Here is a 22,640-nt window from a genome sequence, read left to right on the forward strand (position 1 = left end):
AGCAGGGGCTGCTCAGCCATCCCTCCCTTTGCTTCCTGCAGGTTAACTGGGAGCACCGAGGGTTTGCACTGGGCAGGGACAGTGGGGAATGGTCTCTGTGAGGTTCTGGCCTGGAGAGAGGAGATCTGTCCCCAAAATCCCCGGGTGGAAGGGTGGGGTGGGCAGGGACCTCATGGGTGGGGAAGATGGACTGGCTGGTGACGGAAATGAGGAACTCAAATATCTCAGCAGCCACGGGATGGATGGATGGATGGATGGATGGATGGATGGATGGATGGATGGATGGATGGATGGATGGATGGATGGATGGATGGACAGATGGATGGAGGATGGATGGATGGATGGATGGATGGATGGATGGATGGATGGATGGACGGACAGAGGGGCGCTGTCCTGCTGCAGGCACAGGGATTTTTGGTCCCCTCAGCCCTTCCCAGCAGCTGGAGCTGGAGGGTCTGGGAATCCCAATAGAGGCAGGGGCTATGGCAGCATCAGGGGTTGTGCAGGGAGAGCTGCCAGAGGGCACCTGTAGAGCCACGAGTGAGCAGCAGGAGTACGGCACAGCCAAGGATCACTCCGTGCTGCCTTGGGCTGCATTTCACCCTCATCCCTCATCCCCCCTTGTTTCCATCACTGCATTTCACCCTCATTCCCCCTCGCCTTCATCGCTGCCCGACGCTTTCAGCTTTGACTCACAGAGCCTGGGAACGAGGGGTAGAAGCAGGGATGGAACCCAGCGCGACCCCGCATGCATCTCCTGCCTGAGTCACAGCTGAATCACAGCCCGGCGCAGGCATCGCCGCACGGCCCCGGCGGCGGAGCCTCCGCTCCGGCTGCCCGCAGCGCCCCGGGCACGGCACGGTACAGCACGGTACGGCATGGCACGGTACAGCACGGTACGGCACGGTACAGCACGGTATGGTACAGCACGGCACGGTACAGCACGGTACAGCACAGCACGGCAATTCCCCGCTCCGAGCTTCCAGAACGCACACCAACACAGCTCATCGCCCACCCACAGACGCAGTGCAGCTCCTGGGTTTGTCACCACGTCCCCAAAAAGATCCCGAGCCCCGCTGGTCCGGCTCCGTCCCCTCCCATCGCTGCTCCACTGACCCGCCTTCCTTCCCGCGTGTCCAGCCTGCTCCTCACGCGTTTTTGGCAGTAAAACTGCGATGGTTCACCGGGTTCAGCTGATATTTCCAGATAATGCAGCCCAAACCCTTCACTGCTCCCAAAACAGCTTTTCCTGGCCCACGGGCAGGTAAAGGTGGGATCAACTCTCATGGGGTTGAAGCAAGAGCAGAATCTTCTCCCAGAGCATCCCACCATGCTCTACATAAAGGCTATTTCAGGTTTCAAAGTTAATGGGACATTTCACCACAGTTTCTGAGGTTTCCATCCCATTCCTGGGCTTCCTGGTGCTGTGGGGATTAAGGAACCACCTCGGCCTCCCGGGACACAGCAGCTGTCCAGATGCTCCAGCTCCTGCTTCCCCCTGTATCCCACTGGGCACATCCCTGGCATCCATCCCCATCCTGCTGGGTGCTGGCAGCAGGTCCAGCGAGGAGCAGAGCCATTTACACCCAGCCAGGCCCCCAAAGCAGTGTCACCTCTCCCGTGTGGCACAGTGGCACTCACCCTCAGCGGGTTCTCCCGGTCCAGGACGATCACCCTGCGATTGACCGTGTGGAGCAGCCGCTCCAGGATCACCTGGATGTGCTTCTTCACCTGTGCCTGCAAGGTGAGAGTGGCAGGGCCATGGCAGGGCACGTCCCAGCTGTGGGAGGTGTCCCAGCATGGCTCCTTCAAGGGCTGGTGGCATCGGGGTGGTGACACGGGAATGGAGCCTGATCCGGAGCTGGAGTCAGAGCGAGGAAATGTGCACCAGCAAAAATATGGGATTTGAGATCTCTGTACAGCTCAGCCCTGCACAGAGAGGTGCACAGCTCTGCATACCTCCCTGGCACTGTGGCCACCTCGCTGGGGACAATGGCGACAGCCAAGGATGGCTGAGGATGATGGGGATGGCGCTGGGCAGGTAAAGGTGGGGTCAACTCTCATGGGCTTGAAGCAAGAGCAGAATCTTCCCCCAGAGCATCCCACCGTGCTTTCCATAAAGGCTGTTTCAGGTTTCAAAGTTAATGAGACATTTCACCACATTTTCTGAGCTTTCTATCCCCTTTCTTGGGCTTCCTGGTGCTGTGGGGATTAAGGAACCATCTCACCCTCCCAGGACACAGTGTCCAACTCAGCTCCCACAGTCACTGCACTGCAGGTGGAACACCTGAACCCCCCAAGGGACCCCAGAGGAGCCAGGAAGGGCAGGAACAGAGCCCTGTGCATTCCCAAACCATTCCCTGTGTTGCAGGGACACTCACCAGCTCCGCATCTCCGCGGTCCTTGTGCCGTGCTCGCAGCTTCTCTGCGCTCTGCAATCACCAAAACAGAGCTGAGACTCCCCAGGAATGGCCCCAGCCCACCCCAGACAGGCCACATTTGGGTGGGTGGGTGCCCACCATGTCCCTGCCTCATGTTTGGAGCCATCACACTTCATTTTGGAGTGTGATATTGCCCAGGGGGTGACTGGCAATCGCTGACCAGCAGAATTTCATAGGAGGTATAAGGCCATTGAAATTTTAGTTACATTTGGCCTGTTCCAAAATAGAATTGGGAAAAGACAAAAAGTAAAAGTGCCTTGAATCAGAAAGGAAACCAAAGAAAAATAGGAAACTAAATCAAAAATCATACTCATGCCTTATTACTTTGTTGTTTGCCTTAAGTAACGTGTACCTGGCTGTGAGTCAACCAAAAACCAATGTTTGGGTGACCTTGGCCAATGCATCAGGTTTGGATACCGTTTGTTTGGTTTACTCAAATCCAGAAAAGCCATTCTCAACCTGCTTGGTCTGGTTGGCCAATACCACAGAATGTCTCTCCAGATCTTTCATGATTCATTATCAATGTGATCTCACCTTCCTTCCTTCCCTCATTTTCTTCCTCCCAGCTCTGCAGAGCTGCTGATGTCCCCACCACCCTCGGGTTAATGTCATCCCTGAGCTTGGAAGCCCCTTCCCCTCTCATGTGGATGTTGGGCAACCCAGCAGAAACTCACTGAGGTGGAAAACACAAAGTTTGTGTCCCACCCTGGGCATGTCCTGCTGGGATGGTGACACCCACAGTGAGTGAACTCCAACAATATCCTGGCCAGGAACTGGTGATTAACCTCACTCAGAGGGGTTTGGCCAGGTCACTGCCCAGCTGATTCCTGCTTTACCTTCTGGGCCTGGTAGAGAACTTCCAGGATGCTGCTGAGCAGCTCGATGCAGGCGTCCTCCTCCTCCCCTGCCTGGATCAGCTCCTGCAGGATGGGCAGGGCTGCCTGCAGCACCAGCTCCCTGCACTCTGGGGGGACAAGGGGACACGGGCATGAGGGGATTGTCCCCAGTTGTGGAACCACCTCAGCCATGAGGGAATTGTCCCCAGCTATGGAGCCACCTCAGCCATGAGGGAATTGTCCCCAGCTGTGGAACCACTCCAGCCATGAGGGAATTGTCCCCAGCTATGGAGCCACCCCAGCCATGAGGGAATTGTCCCCAGATGTGGAGCCACCTCAGCCATGAGGGAATTGTCCCCAGCTGTGGAACCACCCCAGCCATGAGGGAATTGTCCCCAGATGTGGAGCCACCTCAGCCATGAGGGAATTGACCCCAGCTACGGAGCCACCTCAGCCATGAGGGAATTGACCCCAGCTACGGAGCCACCTCAGCCATGAGGGAATTGTCCCCAGCTATGGAGCCACCTCAGCCATGAGGGAATTGTCCCCAGCTGTGGAGCCACCCTGGGATGAGGCAGAGGAGGAATCCCTGCTCAGGGCCTCCTCCCCAGCCTGTGCATGGCCTCTGGGTGGGCTCAGCAAGGGCAGTGTCCCCAGGACCCCTCTCACCGTGGCACTGGAAGGCTTTGCTGCTGGCAATGTCAGTCAGGCACTGCAGCTTCTGTTTCAGCAGGCGCTGGGGCTGCAGGTTCCCCACAAAGTCCCTCAGCACGGCCCTGCCAGCAAGAGAGGGGACAAAGCAGGAGCTCCAGGTTCTGCTCAGGATGGGGCTGATGGGTGGGGGGACCCCCTAAATGCGGGCAGGATGGTCCCACAGGGCAGCTGTGCCCACCACAGGCCCCAGCAGGCAAACCCTGCCTGAATTCCCAAAGTGAAGACAGCTGGGGCTGAGTTCCCAGGCTAAAACTGAGCAGAACTCTCCCATTTTTGCACTGGGAAGGGGATCAGGAGGTGATTCCAGACCCCCCTGCTCTCTGCTGGATGCAGGGACAGAGGTGGCTGTGGCAGGTGCTGAGCAGGACAGGGGTTGGTGGGGACACAGGGACCCTACCCCAGCGTGGAGGAGTCAAAGATCCCAAACACGTCCTCGAGGATGGAGGGCAGGTACTTCAGAGCTGCTCCCTGCAGAGACACCACAGAGCTGCCTTCAGACAGGATCCCAGAGAAACTGTGTCACCCCAAAAACAAACACTGAGTGACACGGTGTCACCCCAAAAACTAACACAGACACAGCAACACAGTGTCACCCCAAAACAAACACTGAGTGACATGGTGTCACCCCAAAAACAGAGACACAGTGACTCAGTGTCACCCCAAAAACAAACACTGAGTGACACAGTGACACCCTAAAAACAAACACAGACACAGTGTCACCCCAAAACAAACACAGACACAGTGTCACCCCAAAAACAAACACAGACACAGTGACCCCCCAAAACAAACACTGAGTGACACAGTGACACCCTAAAAACAAACACAGACACAGTGTCACCCCAAAACAAACCCAGCGACACAGTGTCACCCCAAAAACAAACACAGAGACACAGTGTCACCCCAAAAATGAACACAGACACAGCGACACAGTGTCACCCCAAAACAAACACTGAGTGACACGGTGTCACCCCAAAAACAGAGACACAGTGACTCAGTGTCACCCCAAAAACAAACACAGACACAGTGACACCCCAAAACAAACACTGACACAGTGACACCCTAAAAACAAACACAGACACAGTGTCACCCCAAAACAAACCCAGCGACACAGTGTCACCCCAAAAATTAACACAGAGTCACAGTGTCACCCCAAAAATAAACACAGACACAGTGTCACCCCAAAACAAACACAGACACAGCGACACAGTGTCACCCCAAAAACAAACACAGACACAGTAACACAGTGACACCCCAAAAATGAACACAGACACAGTGACACAGTGTCACCCCAAAAACAGAGACACAGTGACACAGTGTCACCCCAAAACAAACACAGACACAGTGACACCCCAAAACAAACACTGAGTGACACAGTGACACCCTAAAAACAAACACAGACACAGTGTCACCCCAAAAAACACAGTGACACAGTGTCACCCCAAAAACAAACACAGACACAATGTCACCCCAGCAAGGGGACAGCCAGTGCCTGGCCTGGGCACCCTCCCTGGCACCCCAGAGCCCAGCTGAGCCCTCCAGGGCCCCCCATGTCCCCATACCTGGGAGAGCAGGGTGGGACCCTCCAGCGGGGACTGCATCAGCTGGTTGAGGGCGAGGAAGAAGCGTTGCAGGGAGCGCTGGAACTCGGCCACCTCCTTCCCCTCGTAGAGCCTGCAAGGGCCAGAGTCACCGGGCTGTCACCACACTGCCACCATGCCTCTGCAAGGGCCAGAGTCACCGGGCTGTCACCACACTGCCACCATGCCACACTGCTGTACTTGCTGGGAATGCCCCACGAAGGCAGGAATGAACAATCTGACTCCATGTTCTCAGAAGGCTAATTTATTTTTATTTATATATATATATGTGCATGTGTGTAATGTATAATATATACAATTTATATTTATATAATTATATATATAATTTATACATTTATATTATATTATATTATATTATTCTAAAGAATACAGAAAGGATACTTACAAAATGCTAAAAAAATAATAATGAAAACTCCTGACTCTCTCCAGAGTCCTGACACAGCTTGGCCCTGATTGGCCAAAGAGTGAAAACAACTCATAGCAGAATCCAATGGAACAATCACCTGTGGGTAAACAATCTCCAAACACATTCCACATGAGCACAACACAGGAGAAGCAAATGAGATAAGAATTGTTTTCCTTTTTCTCTGAGGCTTCACAGCTTCCCAGGAGAGAAATCCTGGGTGAAGGGATTTTTTTCAGAGGATGTGAATGCTACACCACACACCTTCCCTGGCATCTATCCTAGACTGCAAGGCAATGTGTGTGTTCTATCATTATCTGTCAGGTGGGGCAGTTGTCTTCTGTTCATTGGGCAGTTTTCTGTATCTGTTCCACAGCCAATCCTCCCTCCAGGAGATCTCCGCTGTTCATGGGCCATTAATTATTAATTATCTTCTGTTCATGGCCAGTGAGTGTCCCTGCAGGGCTGATCCAATTCCATCATCCCATGGGGAGATGCTCCGCCCAGGGGAGGAGCCAAGCATTCCTGCCTGGATCCAATCTGAGGTTTGGGACACCCCAGCAGCCTTTGCCCCCTGCATTGCCAGAGGAGCAGCTTTCTGCTGCCCTGCATTGCCAGAGGGAGCCCAGGCCCATCCCCAGCAGCCCTGGAGCTGCAGAGGAAAACTCCCCCCTTGTGCAGGATCCCTGCTGCAGCAGAGCCACAGCTGGCACTGCAGGAGGGCTGAGCCACAATTCCAACTGGACTGCTACCAACAGCCTGACCCACAGGGTGTCAGGTTGGGTTCTGACTCTATCAGTGCTGTTCTAGTGTACGGCAGTGTTTATTCTATCCTTTCCTTTTTTTCCTTTCCCTATTAGAGAACTGTTATTCCCGCTCCCATATTTTTTGCCTGAGAGCCCCTTAATTTAAAATATATAGCAATTCGGAGGGGTGGGGAGGGTTTACATTCTCCATTTCAGGGGAGGCTCTTGCCTTCCTTAGCAGACTCCTGTCTTTCCAAACCAAGACACATGGGTTGCTCCAAAATTTTACCTCAAAATCTGGGGACAATGAGCACTGTCAGGGAAAGTTTTGCCACTCTCAGTGGCGGCTGAAAAGGAGAAGCAGGCAGAGGAAGCAGCAAGGAGGAAGCAGCGAGGGACAGACGTCACCACGGTGCCATTGGGGCACTGAGGGGACACAGGGAGGTGTCCCAAGGTGGGGGACAGGGCTCAGTCATCCTTGCAGCTACCTGGGCTCCTCAGAGGAGCTGCAGGCTCTGCTTGTCCAGCTCCAGCAGCAGCACAGGCAATCCCACAGGCAGCAATCTGCAGCAACTGACTCTAATTACAACCCAATTCCTGTCGATTACAGCCTGTACAAATTGCAGCACGCTCAGAGCACTTAGAGGATGTGAGGAGCCCGTGTTAGTGCATGTTGAGATAAAGGGAAGCTCTATAAAATCACTAAATGTCCTCAGGGATGCCTCTGCTCCAGGCAAACTCATTCAGGGGCTGTTTGCAAACAAGCTGGGTAATTAATTTCTCCTGCCAGGAGTGCTCTGAGCTGGGAATGTGCTCACACAGGAGGGAGAGGCAGGTGCTGGGTGTGAGGTTCTGGAACACCTGGGAGAGGATGGAAGTGGTGAGGACAGACAGGGCTCAAACCCCATGGTTAATTAACTCTGGTTAATCCAGAGTGGGGCAAAGCGAGTGCGACAGTTCCTGAGGACACAGGGACACCAGCGCAGCTCCCCAGTGCCACTGGGAGGGGCACAGGCGTGGCATTCGCATTCCCTGGAAAAATCCCTTCACCCTGGATTGTTCTCCTGGGAAGCTGAAAAGCCTCAGAGAAAAAGGAAAACAATTCTTATCTCATTTGCTTCTCCTGCGTTGTGCTCACATGTGGAATGTGTTTGGACATTGTTTACCCACAGGTGATTGTTCCATTGGACTCTGCTGTGAGTTGTTTTGGTTCTTTGGACAATCAGGGCCAAGCTGTGTCGGGACTCTGGAAAGAGTCACAAGTTTTCATTATTATCTTTTTAGCATTTTGTAAGTATCCTTTCTGTATTCTTGAGTCGAGTATTGTATAATATAATATGATATAATACTATAATAGGATGTACATATAATACTATAATAGGATATACTATATAATAATGTAATGTAATGTAATGTAATATAATACAATACAATATAATATAATATAATATAATATAATATAATATAATATAATATAATATAATATAATATAATATAATATAATATAATATAATATAATATAATATAATATATAAAGATCATAAAAATAATAATAAAATTATATAAATACATTAATTGTATATAAGTAATGAATTAGCCTTCTGAGAACATGGAGTCAGATTCATCATTCCTGCCTTCATCAGGGCATTCCCAACAAATACAAGACACAGGGATCCCAGCACATTCTGGGCTTGGGGTGCAGGAGGCAAAGCCCTCATTCCCCCCCAAAGCAGCTTCCTGCTGAACCAGGGTGCCTGGGAATGGGGTGACCCCCCAGCTTTCAGCGCCCACCCCGTGCCCTGTGTGTGGGGGGGGGTCCCTCACTGCCCCCTCAGGACACTTCATCTTTCGGTGCTGCCTACGTGGAATGAAAGAGGAACATCTGGAGATGCCAGATTTCCTGATTTCCCCCTCTCCCACGCCGGGAGGGTGTTGTGCATCACCCAGGCTGGATGTGAGCCCTGTGCCCACGGGGAACAAGTGACACCACCCCGGGGGACTCTGGAGGGGCCTGGGGACACCTTGACCTTTGAACTGTGGAGGCACTCACCCTGTTCCTCTGCTCATCACAGCAGATTTGGGCTTGGAGGGCACATCAGAGACCCCCCAGCTCCACCCCCACTCCCACCAGGCTCCAGGAAACCTTCCCAGCACATGCAGGGGCACAGACTGCCCGGGACACTTTGCCATTTCCACCGTGGGAGGGTTTGAAGAGCTCATTGGAAACTCCCTGTCAGGGGTGGCAGAGGTCACTGTGGGGCAGGGTCACTGTGGGGCATTGGGAGCCACTGGGAGGGACTCGGAGGGACTGGGAAGCACTGGGAGCACTGAGAGACATTGGGAGAACTGGAAGCACTGGGAGGCACTGGGAGGCACAGGCAGCACTGGGAAACACTGGGAGCACTGGGAGGCATGGCACAGGCAGCACTGGAAGGCACTGGGAGACACTGGGAGCACTGGGAGCACTGGGAGGCATAGCCAGTACTGGGAGCACGAGGAGGCACTGGGAGGGCACTGGGAGGCACTGGAAGGTTCTGGGAGCATTGGGAAGCTCTGGAAGACACTTGGAGGCACTGGGAGGTACTGGGAGCACTGGGAGGCACAGCACTGGGAGGCACTGGAAGCACTGGGAGGCCCAGCCCAGCAGCACTGGGATCACTGGGAGTACTGGGAGGCACAGCACAGCAGCACAGGGATGCACTGGGAGGCACTGGGAGGCACTGGGAGCACTGGGAGGCACAGCACAGGCAGCACTGGGAGGTGCTGGGAGGCACTGGAAGGTTCTGGGAGCATTGGGAAGCTCTGGAAGACACTGGGAGGCACTGGGAGCACTGAGATGACTGGGAGGCCCGGCACGGTTAGCACTGGGAGCACTGGGAGGCACTGGGAGGCACAGCACAGGCAGCACTGGGAGGCAGTGGGATCACCGGGAGGCCCAGCCCAGCAGCACTCACTGCGCGAAGAGGCGGCGGGAGCGCACGATGAATTTGAAGATGTACTCGAGGGCTTTGAAGGTGCGCGGGAGGGACTCGCAGGGCTCGCCCCGGCCCGCCTGCTCCACGTACTGAGTGAGCACCGCCAGCAGCTTCCTGCGGGAGGGGTGTCCTGGCTGTCCCTGCCCTGTCCCTCCCTGTACCCACTGTCCCAGCCCCATTCTGGCTGTCCCAACAGTCCCATGCCAGCTGCCAAGCCCCATTGCAGCTCTCCCAGTCCTGTCCCCCACCCTTCCATCTGTCCCAGCTCCACTCCAGCTGTCCCATCCCTGTCCCCCACCCTTCCAGCTGCCCCAGCCCCATCCCTCCCTGTACCCACCATCCCAGCCCCATCCTGGCTGTCCCAGCCCTGCTACCCACCCTTCTAGCCCTGTCCCAGCCCCATTCCAGCTGTTCCGATCCATTCCAGCTGTCTGAGCCCTGTTCCTCCCCGTCCTCACTGTCCCAGCCCCATTCCAACTGTCCCCCACCCCACTCCAGCTGTCTCAGCCCTCTCCCACCCCATTCCAGCTGTCTCAGCCTCATTAAAGCTGTCCCAGCCCCATCCTGGTTGTCCCAGCCCCACTCCAGCTGTCCCAGCCCCATTTCACCTATTCCAGTCCATTCCAGCTGTCCCAGCCCTGTCCCAGCCCTGTCCCAGCCCCATTCCAGCTGTTCCAGCCCTGTCCCAGCCCACTGTCCCATCCCATGCTGGCTGTCCCAGCCTTGTACCCCATCCCTCCAGCTGTTCCAGTACATTCCAGCTGTCCCAGCCCTGTCCCTCCCTGTCCCAGCCCTGTCCCACCAGTCCCATCCCCCTCCAGCTGTTTGCCACCATTCCAGCTGTCCCTCCCTGTCCCAGCCCCATTCCAGCTATCCCAGCCCTATCCTTCTCTGTCCCCACTGTCCCAGCCCCATTCCAGCTGTCCCACCCCATTCCAGCTGTCCCATCCCTGTCCCCCACCCCATTCCAGCTGTCCCATCCCTGTCCCCCCATGCCCCAGCCCCTCACTTGTAGGCCAACGTGGCGCTGAAGTGCTGCCTGATGTAAGCCTCCAGGACCGTGTTGAAATGCTGGAATTTTCTCTCAGCCACCAGCCTGACAATGAAAACCTGAGGGCAGCAGGCAGGGGCACGGCTTGGTGTGGGCAGGGGGACCCCTCTGCCACCCTAAGCCCACCCTGAGCCATCACTCTTGTGGTGAAACACCTTTAAATGCTGCTGGGATTGTCCCCCAAAGGGACAATGTCCCCCAGAACAGCCCTGCCCTGTGCTGGGTCACTCAAACCCCATTGTCCCAGTCCCACCAGTGCCCACCCTGCACTGGGGAGGGCTCAGACCCACACAGGTTGTGCTCACCAGGGCGTCAAACACGAGGGTGTCATAGACATCGGTGTCTGAGTGCTCCATCATGATGGAGAACAGGGCATCCAGCGTGTCCTGCAGGAACTGAGGGACACCAGGGCTCGAGGGATGGCCCCAGCACTGCCCAAAACCCAGTTCTGGGCATGGGGAGTGGGGGGCAGGAGCCAGGGAGGGAGGAAATGCTGGCTGTACCTTGATGACCTCTCCTCCATCCACATTCATCAGCTTCTGGAGGTTCCCACAGAGCAGGCTGGGCTTGGAGCGCCACTTGAGCAGCCCCAGCAGGTTCACTGGGCAGGGGGAACAGGGCACTGAGCACCTCCTGTCACACCCCAGTGTCACCGACCCTGCTGCTCCCCAGCAGCCAGGACCCCCTCCCACAACCACTGAGACCCCCTGAAGCCAAGCCCATAAAGCACAAACCTTAAATAGGTTGTGGTGGACAAAACTGTGCTGCAGGAAGGGAATGAATGCAGCAGCCTCATCCCTGAGCCCTCCACACTGAGCCACAGTGCCCTGCACCTTGCTGTCACTGAGTGTCACATCCCCAGGCCACCAGGCCACGTCCCCTGAGCCCCTGCACTCAGCCACACTGCAGCAGAAGGGAGGAGAGCCCAGCCCATCCCCTGGCCCTTTCCCTGGCTGAGGGGGCACCAGACCAGCCCAGGGAAGCTGGAAACTCCCCTGAGCTAACGCAGCATGGGGGAGAAACCACAGAGATCCAATTCCCACCTCCACTTGGAGAGAAGGTCATGGAGCCTCCAACAGCCGCACTCAAGTGGGAATCCCACTCATTGTTGCTCCTCTCCAGTGAGTGGCAGCCCCCGAAAATCCCCAGATCCTGCTGGTCTCCCCAAAACATCTTGAGCATGGCCAAACTGAACATTCCCACATCCTGAGCATGGCCAAACTGAGCACTCACTGTCCCCAAATCTCAGCCCAGTGTGATGGACACTGGAGACCCAAATACCAGAATTATGGTCCAGCAGGTGGGACCCTGAGCTAACCCAGGGATGGGGGAGAAACCACAGAGCTTCAATTCCAACCTCAGTTTGGAGGGAGGGTGATGGAGCCTCCAACAGCCACATCCAAGTGAGAATTCCACTTGCTCCTCTCCAGTGCATGGCAGCCCCCCAAAATCCCCAGATCCTGCTGATATCCCCAAAACATCTTGAGCATGGCCAAGCTGAACATTCCCACATCCTGAGCATGGCCAAACTGAGCCCTCACTGTCCCCAGCTCTCTGTCCCAGTGTGATGGATGCTGGAGACCCAAATACCAGAATTATGGTCCAGCAGGTGGGACCCTGAGCTAACCCAGGCATGGGGGTGAAACCCCAGAGCTCCAATTCCCACCTCCATTTGAAGGAAGGTCATGGAGCCTCCAACAGCCGCACTCAAGTGGGAATCCCACTCATTGTTGCTCCTCTCCAGTGAATGGCAGCCCCCCAAAATCCCCAGATCCTGCTGATATCCCCAAAACCAGCCTGAGCATGGCCAAACTGAACATTCCCACATCCTGAGCATGGCCAAACTGAGCACTCACTGTCCCCAAATCTCAGCCCAGTGTGATGGGCACTGGAGACCCAAATACCAGAATTATGGTCCAGCAGGTGGGACCCTGAGCTAACCCAGGCATGGGGGTGAAACCCCAGAGCTCCCATTCCCACCTCCATTTGAAGGAAGGTCATGGAACCTCCAACAGCCACATCCAAGTGGGAATTCCACTTGTTGTTGCTCCTCTCCAGGGGATGGCAGCCCCCCAAAATCCCCAGATCCTGCTGATCTCCCCAAAACATCTTGAGCATGGCCAAGCTGAACATTCCCACATCCTGAGCATGGCCAAACTGAGCACTCACTGTCCCCAAATCTCAGTCCAGTGTGATGGACCCTGCAGACCCAAATACCAGAATTATGGTCCTGCAGGGGGGACCCTGAGCTAACCCAGGCATGGGGGTGAAACCCCAGAGCTCCCATTCCCACCTCCATTTGAAGGAAAGTCATGGAACCTCCAGCAGCCACATTCAAGTGGGAATTCCACTTGTTGCTCCTCTCCAGGGGATGGCAGCCCCCCAAAAATCCCCAGATCCTGCTGATATCCCCAAAACCAGCCTGAGCATGGCCAAACTGAGCCCTCACTGTCCCCAAATCTCAGTCCAGTGTGATGGACCCTGCAGACCCAAATACCAGAACCATGGTCCAGCAGGTGGGAACACCACTGGTGAGGGGACACAGCTGCAACTCCCCCCGCTCTGTGGGGACCCAGCACTCACCGTTCTGGGTCAGCTTGGTGGAGCAGACCAGCGTGGAGATTTGGAAGCTGTCCCGGCCGGACGGGGCCAGGGCGGCCGCGGCCCCGCTCACTCGGAAGGAGGAGCCCGAGAGGAGCCGCGGCTCGGGCGCGTTCCGCTCCCAGGGCAGCGACAGGTACGCGCTGGCATCCTCCAGCTTCTTGCTGTCCCCCTGCAGGGCACAGCACAGCGACAGCTGAGCCATCCCCGGGGTGTGGGGGCACCAGCTGTGGGGTTTTGTGGGTCTGGATTGAAGGCACTTGTGTAAGAGCCGAAATGTGGGATGTGGGACTCCAGGCAGCTCCCCAAAATTCAGTTTATTCCATCCAGGGTCATGGGTGACAGAGCTGTGCCTACAGCTGTCAGCTCCAGCTGCAGGCAGGCCTGGAGACCCTGAGTTTAGGTTACAATGCATTATATACTTTTCTTTTGGTCACAATATATTATATACTTTTGGTTACAATGCATTATATACTTTTCCTTTGGTTACAATGCATTCTATACTTTTCTTTTGGTTACAAATGCATTATATTCTTTTCTTTTGGTCACAATATATTCTATACTTTTCTTTTGGTCACAATGCATTCTATACTTTTCTTTTGGTCACAATGCATTCTATACTTTTCTTTGCTGAGCATCTTCATACAATAGAACCAATCTGTACCTTAACTTTTATCTCTAGCCTATCATAACTACTGCAATTACCATATTCATGTTACTGTTCTCCAATCACTAAAAGTCAGTGCATTACAGTTTAAGCTAGAAGTTGTTTTTCAGTTTTCTTGCAGTGCAAAATTCTGAGGCCTTTTTTCTACTTGCAACATTTGCTGCCTTGTTTGCCTGTGCTCTCTTTCTGCTTGGTAAAAACATCTTCTTGTTTGGGGTGGGTTTATCCTTTGTTCTTTGTCATAAAAACCCCTTCTAACTAACACACCCTTTGCCTCCTTGGTTATCCAGTGAGACTGGCTCAGCAATTCTTATCTTCTATATCAAAACTTGCTTCCATCTCTATTCCTTCATCAGATTCTACATTCAAAAATCTTTCTGCTAAGCATCTGTGAGACTTTCTTGTCAAACTTTCATCCTTCCCAACACACTTGAGACAGTAATTTGTGTTGGGACTCAGGTGTTTATTATTTCTTATCAGTAAAACAGCCTCACTGCTGTGAGTTCTGCAGCAAGGCACAAAATGGCCAACAATCTCTTGTTCCAAGGTCTTTTAAGACTAAACTGTAATTAAGAACTGACAGCTAGATTATTTTCCCTTTTAACCCAATAACTGATCCCACAGACCCCACGATGGGGACTTTTCTGCCCAATTACAAAATGCCACCCAAACCAATGGAGAAGGAGGAGGAAGAAGCATGAAGAAGAAACTCAGGACATCACCCTGTGCCCTCCATCTTGCTTCCATCCACAACACACTAAAAATCCCAAAACCTCAATTTCCCACCTAAGTGATACACCTACACTACTCTCTATAATCTATTTCACACTTTTGTGGATTCCAGTCTATCTTGAAGTCTGGGGAACTTTCTCCATGAATGAGGGTCAAATTCAATGTTCCACCCAGGAGGACTCACTGGGGTGACTCTGTGTGACCTTCCCTGCTCTTGGCCAGCCTGGGACATGAGAGATAACCAGATCCAGCCATGCTGCAGCTCACAGACACCCATCCCTCCCTGCCTGCAGCCTGGCAGGGTGAAACCCTCCAGCTGAAGGTGGCAGGGAGGTGACAGAGCTGTCTGCTGGTGGCTTTTCCCCTCCAGGACACATCTGGAGCTTGTGCAGGGAAAACTGTCTGGAGCCCATGCAGGGAAAACTGTCTGGAGCTCAGAGCAGCTGGAGATCGAGAGCTCTGAGCAGCTAAAAGCACTTCACTCACATTCCTCTGGCAAGCAGAGACAAAAAGATAAAATATTTTCTGCCTCCCAGATCAGAAATATTTTCTGACTTCCCAGCCTGCCAGGAAGAGCCAGAGCCAGGCAGGGAGAGGATGGAGCAGCTCGGGAGGGCAGGGACAGCTTTCTGAGGGTTACAGGGGCTGTGCAGGGCTTGTTCTCCTAGCAGGGAGGTGTGGGAGGTTTGATCTCCCTGCCACATCCCCAAGGTGCCCAATGCTGCTGCTGTGGAGGGGACAGTCCCCAAAGAGCCAGGGAGCAGAGCCAGCGCCGAGGGCCACGGCAGCACTCAAAGAATTTGGGTCTTTCACCCAAAAATAAAGCAGGGAGGGAGGGACATAATGATTTCAAATGTGCAGGAGCCTCGGGGAGGAACAGCGTGGTCTGTCCCTGTCCTGGGCTGCCACAGCAGGCAGGAACCATCCCAAAAAAAGGCAGAACTCAGGGAGGGACGTGGCTCTGCCTGGAGAAACTGTGTCACATTGCCAAAATCAGAGAACATCCCCATGCAGCAGCTCAGGGACACTGGAGCTCCATGAGCCCAGGAGGGACCCCAAAAGGGACCACAACAGGGACCCCAAAAAGGACCCCAAAAGGGACCCAGAAAGTGTCAACACCCTGGGAAGAGCCCTGAGCTCACCCTGGCAGTGGGGACCAGCTTGCACCACCCACTCCTCTTGTCACAGCAGTCCCAGTGAGGTGAGGGGACACCAGGTAAGGGAGCAGCACCTTTACATTAAAGCTGACAGCGTTTTTTCCCAAATGAGCAGTGATTTTTGCCTCCCCCCCACTCTCTCAGAGCAAACCCCAGCAGTGCAGGGCTGGTGAAATCAGGTGAAGCGCAGCCACAGCACGGGGACGTTCCCTGCCCGTCACAAAGGCTTAAATCAACTTCTTCCAGAGCAAACTTGGCATTCCAGAGGAGCAGCACAGGGATTGGAGATGTGTGTGCAGAGAGACCCTGTCACCAAGGACAGCAGGGACAGCAGGGAGGCACCACAAACCCTCGGGGACACCACAAACCCTCGGGGACTTTGGGTACGTGCCACCAGTGCCGTGGCTCAGGCAGGGACTGGGATCCTGGCCCCAGAAGTTGCTGTTCCACACCCCCCCCCGCCACTTAGGGGGTTCGGGGGTCCCCCCATACCTTGTAGAGCACCAGGTCGTGCTCCCCATCCCGCAGCGTGGTGCCATCGGGGCGCATCAGCCTCACAAAGGCCATGGAGAAAATCCGCTCGCTCCGGTCCTTGGCTGGGGGGACACAGCGTGAGGGGGAGCTGCAGGGGACCAGGGACACGGCCCCAGGCAGGGACAGGCAGTGTGGCACCAGGGGACACTCACAGTCGCTGGAGGAGCGGTGGCGGAAGGTGAACCTCAGGTGGGTCCTGTGCACGTCCTCGATGGGAACAGCGATCTGGGGGGAAGGGGGGCCAAGGTGAGGGCAGGGGCTGTGCCACCAGCTGGGCAATGTCCCTGTGTGCCCACACCTGGGCAATGTCCCTCTGGCCAATGTCCCTGTGTGTCCCCACCTGGCCAATGTCCCTGTGTGTCCTCACCTGGCCAATGTCCCTCTGGCCAATGTCCCTCTGTGCCCCACCTGGCCAATGTCCCTGCGTGCCCACACCTGGCCAATGATGTCCCTCTGTCCCCCACCTGGCCAATATCTCTGTGTGCACACACCTGGCCAATGTCCCTGTGTGCCCCCATCTGGCCAATGTCCCTGTGTGCCCCATCTGGGCAATGTCCCTCTGTCCCCCACCTGGCCAATGTCCCTCTGTGCCCCCACCTGGCCAATGTCCCTCTGGCCACTGTCCCTCTGTCCCCAACCTGGCCAATGATGTCCCTCTGTGCCCCACCTGGCCAATGTCCCTCTGTCCCCCCAATGATGTCCCTGTGTGCCCAGGCAGGGGCTGTGCCAGACCATCCACTGCTGCAAACCAACCCCACGTCCTCCCCAGTGAACCAGTGAGGCCGAACTGGGAGCACTGGGATGGGGACAGGGCTGCAGGGCCTATCCCTGTCACAGACATGTTTTATGAAGAATCTTTTCTTTAGGATTTTTCCTCCTGAGAAGCTGCGAGGCCTCAGGAACAAAATATAAGCAATGATTATCTGCTGCTGTGGAATGCAATGGGTGGATCTGTGATTGGCCTATGTTGGTTGTTACTAATTAATGGCCAATCACAGTCCACCTGGCTCAGACTCTCTGTCAAAGCCACAAACCTTTGTTATCATTCTTTCTATTCTATTCTTAGCCAGCCTTCTGATGAAATCCTTTCTTCTATTCTTTTAGTATAGTTTTAATATAATGTATATAATAAAACAATAAATCAGCCTTCTGAAACATGGAGTCAGATCCTTGTCTCTTCCCTCATGCTGAGACCCCTGTGAACACAGTCACACATCCCCAGGACTGGGTGTCCATCCAGGGGTCACACTGTGACCCTGCCAGCACCTGCATCATCCCCAAGATGGGACCAAGGACTGCCCCCCAAAATGCCTGCCCTGAAAGGGACCCCCACAGCAGCAGGAGGAGCGAGTGGCACATCCAGGAGGGGCTGCAGGGCTGTCCCACCCCAGCCCCGGTGTCCCCAGACCTTGAGGGTCTCCATCCAGCGCTGGTGCCGCTGCTGGTAGTAGACAACAGAGCGGTAGAGGCTGCTGGGGCTGTCCCCTGCTCCCGCGTGGATCACGTTCTGCAGGAGGAGACACCTCGGGATCAGCTCAATGACCTCGCAGGGAGGGAACAATCCCTGTCCCAAACCCCCTGCCCACACCCCCCTAAAGTGCCTGGTGCCACCTCCGAGGGGACACGCGGCCCTCCCAGGGCACATCGGGGCATGGCCCTGGGGATGGGCATGGAGAATTGCAGCCCGTCCCTCAGGAGCCAGGTGAGAACTGGGGACAGAACACCTGGAGAGTGACAAGAGCCAGCCTGGGGAGGTGACACCTGGGTCTGACCCCCTCTGCCTGCCCCCAGCTCCTTCCTGTCCTGGGGATCTGGCCAGGGGGTCTGGCTGTCCCCAAGGCAGGACAATTTTATCTCTGTCCCAATTCCTTATTGTCACTTTCCCATTTCTTTATTCCATTCCCAGATCTCGATTTTGGGCAGCTCCAGTGGCCCAAGAGGCTCCTCCAGCCTGGAGGAGCTGCTGGCTCTACCCGAGGTGAGGTGACACAGGGGACATCTGCCATAGTCAAGGTGACACAGAGGACACCTGCCATACCCGAGGTGACGCAAGGGACACCCGCCATACCCGAGGTGACACAGGGGACACCTGCCATACTCAATGTGACACAGGGGACACCTGCCATACCCGAGGTGACACAAGGGACACCCGCCATACTCAATGTGACACAAGGAACACCCACCATACCCGAGGTGACACAGAGGACACCTGCCATACTCAATGTGACACAAGGAACACCCACCATACCCGAGGGGATACAGGGGACACCTGCCATACTCAATGTGACACAGGGGACAGCAGCCATACCTGCACCACGTTTCCTGCCTCGTCACACACACACACTGTCACCTCCACGTTCTTCTGCGTCTTCTTGCTGCCCTTGTCGAACTCGCCCTGCACCAGGGTCAGGTAGATGTCGTTCCTGACATCACCTGTGGGGACAGCCCCGTCAGCCAGGCCCTGCCACCACGCTGCCACCCCCAGGGACGCCCAGGATTGTCCCCAGCACGCTTGCCTGGCATTATGACCTCCGGGTAGCCCAGCTTGCGAGCCACGGCCGTGCTGCGGTCCACCAGGTGCGGGTGGTCCTTCCTCACCTGGCTCAGGTCACCCCAGAGCACCTTCAGGGACACCCAGAGCCCTGCAGGGACCACAGGGATTTTTCAAGGGGTGACAGGGTGACACACAAGTCCTCGACCCCTCATGTGACAAGTAGATGGCCCAGGGGACACAGGCTCTCTACCTTGTCCCTTGTGGTTGATGTCCTTGCCCTCCACCGCCTTCCGGATCATGGTGTGAAGGAAATCGCCATCAGCTGCCACCCTGGGAAAGGCACATTTGGGGGAAAAACCTTTTCTTGATGTCCTTGCACCTCTTGTCCCCATACCAGCCAGGTGGTGTCCCCATGCCGCCAGGGGATGGCCCCATGCCAGCCAGGTGGTGTCCCCCTCCCACCAGGTGCTGTCCCCATGGCAGCCAGGCTCTGGGGTGCTCCTCCCTGCCCTCCCAGCCTCCCCTCAGGGCTCACGGGTGGACGGGGATGAAATGCTGCTTGTCCTCGTCGCTGTCACACGTCCCCCTGGCGATGTCGGTGATGTCCATCACTGCAGTGACACAGAGGTGGCGCCGTGCCAGGGGTGACAATCCCAGCCCAGAATGGGATCATGGGGGGAGGTGAAGGCAGGGGAGCTCCCCAGGGCTGCTCAGGGGGTCCCCTGTGCCAGGACAGGGCGGGCTTTGTGTCCCTTGGGCAGGGACAGTGTGGGGACAACCATGGGGTTGGAGCCAGCAGGGAAAAGGGACAGCCCAGGGACATTGCAGGTCCCGGTGTGGTGGCTCTGGGGGAGTGCCAGGGTTGTGGCACGGGGGTCCCCGGTGTCCCCAGCCCCACCTGAGATGCCGAAGGGCCGGCGCAGCCCCGTGCTGAGCTTGCGGCTGTGGCTGTCGCGCAGGTCCATGCGCCCCACGCGGATGATCTGGCACACCAGGAACAGCCGCTCCCGCTTCAGGTCCGCGCTGCCCAGGTCCTGCGGGACACACAGGGGCCGTGTCACCCTGGCAGCACCGCAGGGGACGTGCCAGTGACAGCGCCGGGTGCCCAGGGGTTGGCCGTGGGCACAGAGCGTCCCTGCTGCCCTGCACTGTGGGGACAGTGGGGACACAGCCCCGCTGCCCTGGGGGCTCCTGCGCACCCCAGGAGTCCCAAATCCCCGTGGTGGGGACAATGCCAGCCCCAAATCCCCGCGGTGGGGACAATGTCAGCCCCAAATCCCCGTGGTGGGGACAATGCCAGCCCCAAATCCCCGCGGTGGGGACAATGCCAGGACCGACGGACCCAACGGGTCACCCCAGACCAGGCAGTTTGGCAGCGGGGGGAACCTGGCATGGTGTGAGGATGCCGGGGGAGCCCTGTACCCCAGCTGGGGAGGGGACCGGGTCCCTCGGGGTCTGCTTCTGCGCCAAAACCTCCCAGCGGCGCTAAGGACAAAGGATGGGGACACGCCACAACGCGTGGGGACACATCAGCAGCGAGCAGAGCAGAGCAGAGCAGAGCAGAGCGCGGAGATAGGCGAGAACCGGGGGCGGCAGCGGAGCCCAAGTGCTGATGCTGCTCATTAATTAACATTGATTTTCCCGCCTCATTTGCATATCGATGGCTCCGCGGCGTCCCGGGGGTCAGCGCTGCGCTGCAGCCAAAGCGCTGAGTCAGCAACGGGGGCGTGGGACGAGCGGGGACGGGACACACCGGGACCCCCAGCACCGGGAGGGGACCCGGGGACCTCCAGCACCGGGAGGGGACCCCAAGGGACAGCCCCACGGCGGGTGCCACATCAGGGATCAGCGAAGGGGCTGGGGGTCCCTGGGCAGGGGGACTGACCCGGGGGGCACACGCGGCGCCGAAAAGCTGCGGGTGAGGGCAGATCTGCAGGAGGGGCAGCAGCGCGGCTCGCCGGGCTCTGCGCTCACCGTGAACACCACCCTGAGGTTGTTGAGCAGCTCGATGTCCTGCGGGACGCCGGTGCTGGCCCAGCGGATCACGTAGTTCTCGCTGCGGGGGGGGGTGATGGTTGAAGTGGGTACGGGGGTGGCAGAGACCCCAACAGCTCCCATCCCACGGACCCTCCATCCCACCAGTGTCCCCAATCGCGGCATAGGCACTGGGCCAGCCTGGCTGTCCCCTGGTCACCTCAGCAGTGCCGGGGCAGGACAGGACGGGCTGTCCCATGGGATATGGCGCCATGACAATAAAGGGATGTGCCCCTTCCCCCTGTGACACCGCTGGGTTCTCAGGGCTGGGCAGGACGGGCAGCCTGGGGGAACGCCTCAGGGGGCAGCAGGACAAACACCCAGCACAGCAGGGACAGGGACAGGGGTCTGTCTTGAGCCCCCACCTGATGATGCGCTGCTCGCCGGGGTCGTAGAGCGCCATGAAGAGCTGCGCCTCCTCCCCGATATGGCACACGAAGTTCCGCACGCACAGGTAGAGGTTGTGGGAGGGCGAAGCAGCCCCGTGGGTGCCGTGGCCTGGTGCCCTCTGCTGCGAGCTCTGGGGGGCATAAGGTGGCTCAGCCTTGTCACCTCCCCTGGCACAGGGGACATCAGGCTTTGGGACAGACATCAGGCTGGCAGCAGCCTCACCGTCTCCTCCTGGAGGCGCTGGCTGAGGGTCTGTGCCGCCCTCCTGTGAGCCTGGAAGAGGCTGACGACGCTGGTCCTGTCGGGGTCCAGGATGTTCTCGTCCTCATCCCGCACCACCAGGTCCAGGGCGAGGATCCTGCAGGGGCCAGGGTGGGGTGAGACAGGACTGGGGGCACCTGGGGCTGTGTGTCCCACCAGGACTCGCTTGTCCTTGCACAGGGTGAGAGGACAGCACAGATCCCACTGGGAAAGGGGACAGGAGCTGGCACCTGGGGCTGTGTGTCCCACCAGGACTCACTTGTCCTGCACAGGGTCTGAGGGGATAGCACAGATCCCACTGGGAAAGGGGACAGGAGCTGGCATCACAGGGCCTGTGTGTCCCACCAAGACTCACTTGTCCTTGCACAGGGTGTGAGGGGACAGCACAGATCCCACAGGGAAAGGGGACAGGAGCTGGCAGCACCAGGAACATTCCTGTCCCAGCCATAACCCTTGGCCAGGTGGCTTGAGCAGCTGGTGGCACAATTACTGTTCCCAGCCAGCACAGGACAGCCAGCTGGGACAATGGGGACACTGGGACAGCCAGCCAGGACACCAGGAGGACACCTGGGCTCCTCACAGCCTGTGCCAGAGGCAGATTTGGGGTCCCTGTCCCAGAGGCAGGTTTGAGGTCCCTGCCAGAGGCAGGTTTGGGGTCCCTGTCCCAGAGGCAGATCTGAGGTCCCTGTCCCAGAGGCAGGTTTGAGGTCCTTGCCAGGGGCAGATTTGGGGTCCCTGTCAGAGGCAGATTTGGGGTCCCTGTCCTTGAGACAGATCTGAGGTCCCTGTCCCCAGCCTCACTTGTTGCCATAGTCCATCTTGCCGGTGACCTCCTTCCTGAGCCTCAGGAGCTGGTCCTTGGGCAGCGTCCCCGAGAGCAGCTGCGAGCGCTGCTCCATCAGCTCCTGCATCATCCTCTTCACCTGCCCGTAGCGCTCCGTCTGCCCGGCCTGCAGCACCACCACGGGGTCACCGGGGCTCCCCCAGCCTGTCCCCAGGTGTCCCC

General features: G+C 56.7%; 1 protein-coding gene across 2 annotated transcripts in view; it reads right to left on the bottom strand.

The window, feature by feature from the left end:
- Positions 1-22,640, bottom strand: part of LOC102074009 (dedicator of cytokinesis protein 2) — a 53,390-nt gene that overhangs the window by 28,498 nt on the left and 2,252 nt on the right. For both annotated transcript variants that reach the window (XM_074540578.1, XM_074540577.1), the window contains exons 6-28: positions 22,436-22,584; positions 21,596-21,731; positions 21,349-21,503; positions 20,924-21,005; positions 19,848-19,983; positions 19,485-19,560; positions 19,200-19,279; positions 18,972-19,097; positions 18,764-18,888; positions 17,864-17,962; positions 16,608-16,680; positions 16,414-16,517; positions 13,348-13,537; positions 11,268-11,365; positions 11,070-11,159; positions 10,723-10,823; positions 9,693-9,827; positions 5,551-5,662; positions 4,389-4,459; positions 3,947-4,053; positions 3,278-3,405; positions 2,382-2,432; positions 1,642-1,737 (exon numbers count right to left, since the gene is read on the bottom strand). In XM_074540578.1, the coding sequence (XP_074396679.1) occupies positions 1,642-1,737; positions 2,382-2,432; positions 3,278-3,405; positions 3,947-4,053; positions 4,389-4,459; positions 5,551-5,662; positions 9,693-9,827; positions 10,723-10,823; positions 11,070-11,159; positions 11,268-11,365; positions 13,348-13,537; positions 16,414-16,517; positions 16,608-16,680; positions 17,864-17,962; positions 18,764-18,888; positions 18,972-19,097; positions 19,200-19,279; positions 19,485-19,560; positions 19,848-19,983; positions 20,924-21,005; positions 21,349-21,503; positions 21,596-21,731; positions 22,436-22,584 (2,520 nt within the window). The remainder of the gene's footprint in view (positions 1-1,641; positions 1,738-2,381; positions 2,433-3,277; positions 3,406-3,946; positions 4,054-4,388; positions 4,460-5,550; positions 5,663-9,692; positions 9,828-10,722; positions 10,824-11,069; positions 11,160-11,267; positions 11,366-13,347; positions 13,538-16,413; positions 16,518-16,607; positions 16,681-17,863; positions 17,963-18,763; positions 18,889-18,971; positions 19,098-19,199; positions 19,280-19,484; positions 19,561-19,847; positions 19,984-20,923; positions 21,006-21,348; positions 21,504-21,595; positions 21,732-22,435; positions 22,585-22,640) is intronic.

Source organism: Zonotrichia albicollis, chromosome 5 (genome assembly GCF_047830755.1).
Source record: "Zonotrichia albicollis isolate bZonAlb1 chromosome 5, bZonAlb1.hap1, whole genome shotgun sequence".
NCBI classification, from domain to species: domain Eukaryota; kingdom Metazoa; phylum Chordata; class Aves; order Passeriformes; family Passerellidae; genus Zonotrichia; species Zonotrichia albicollis.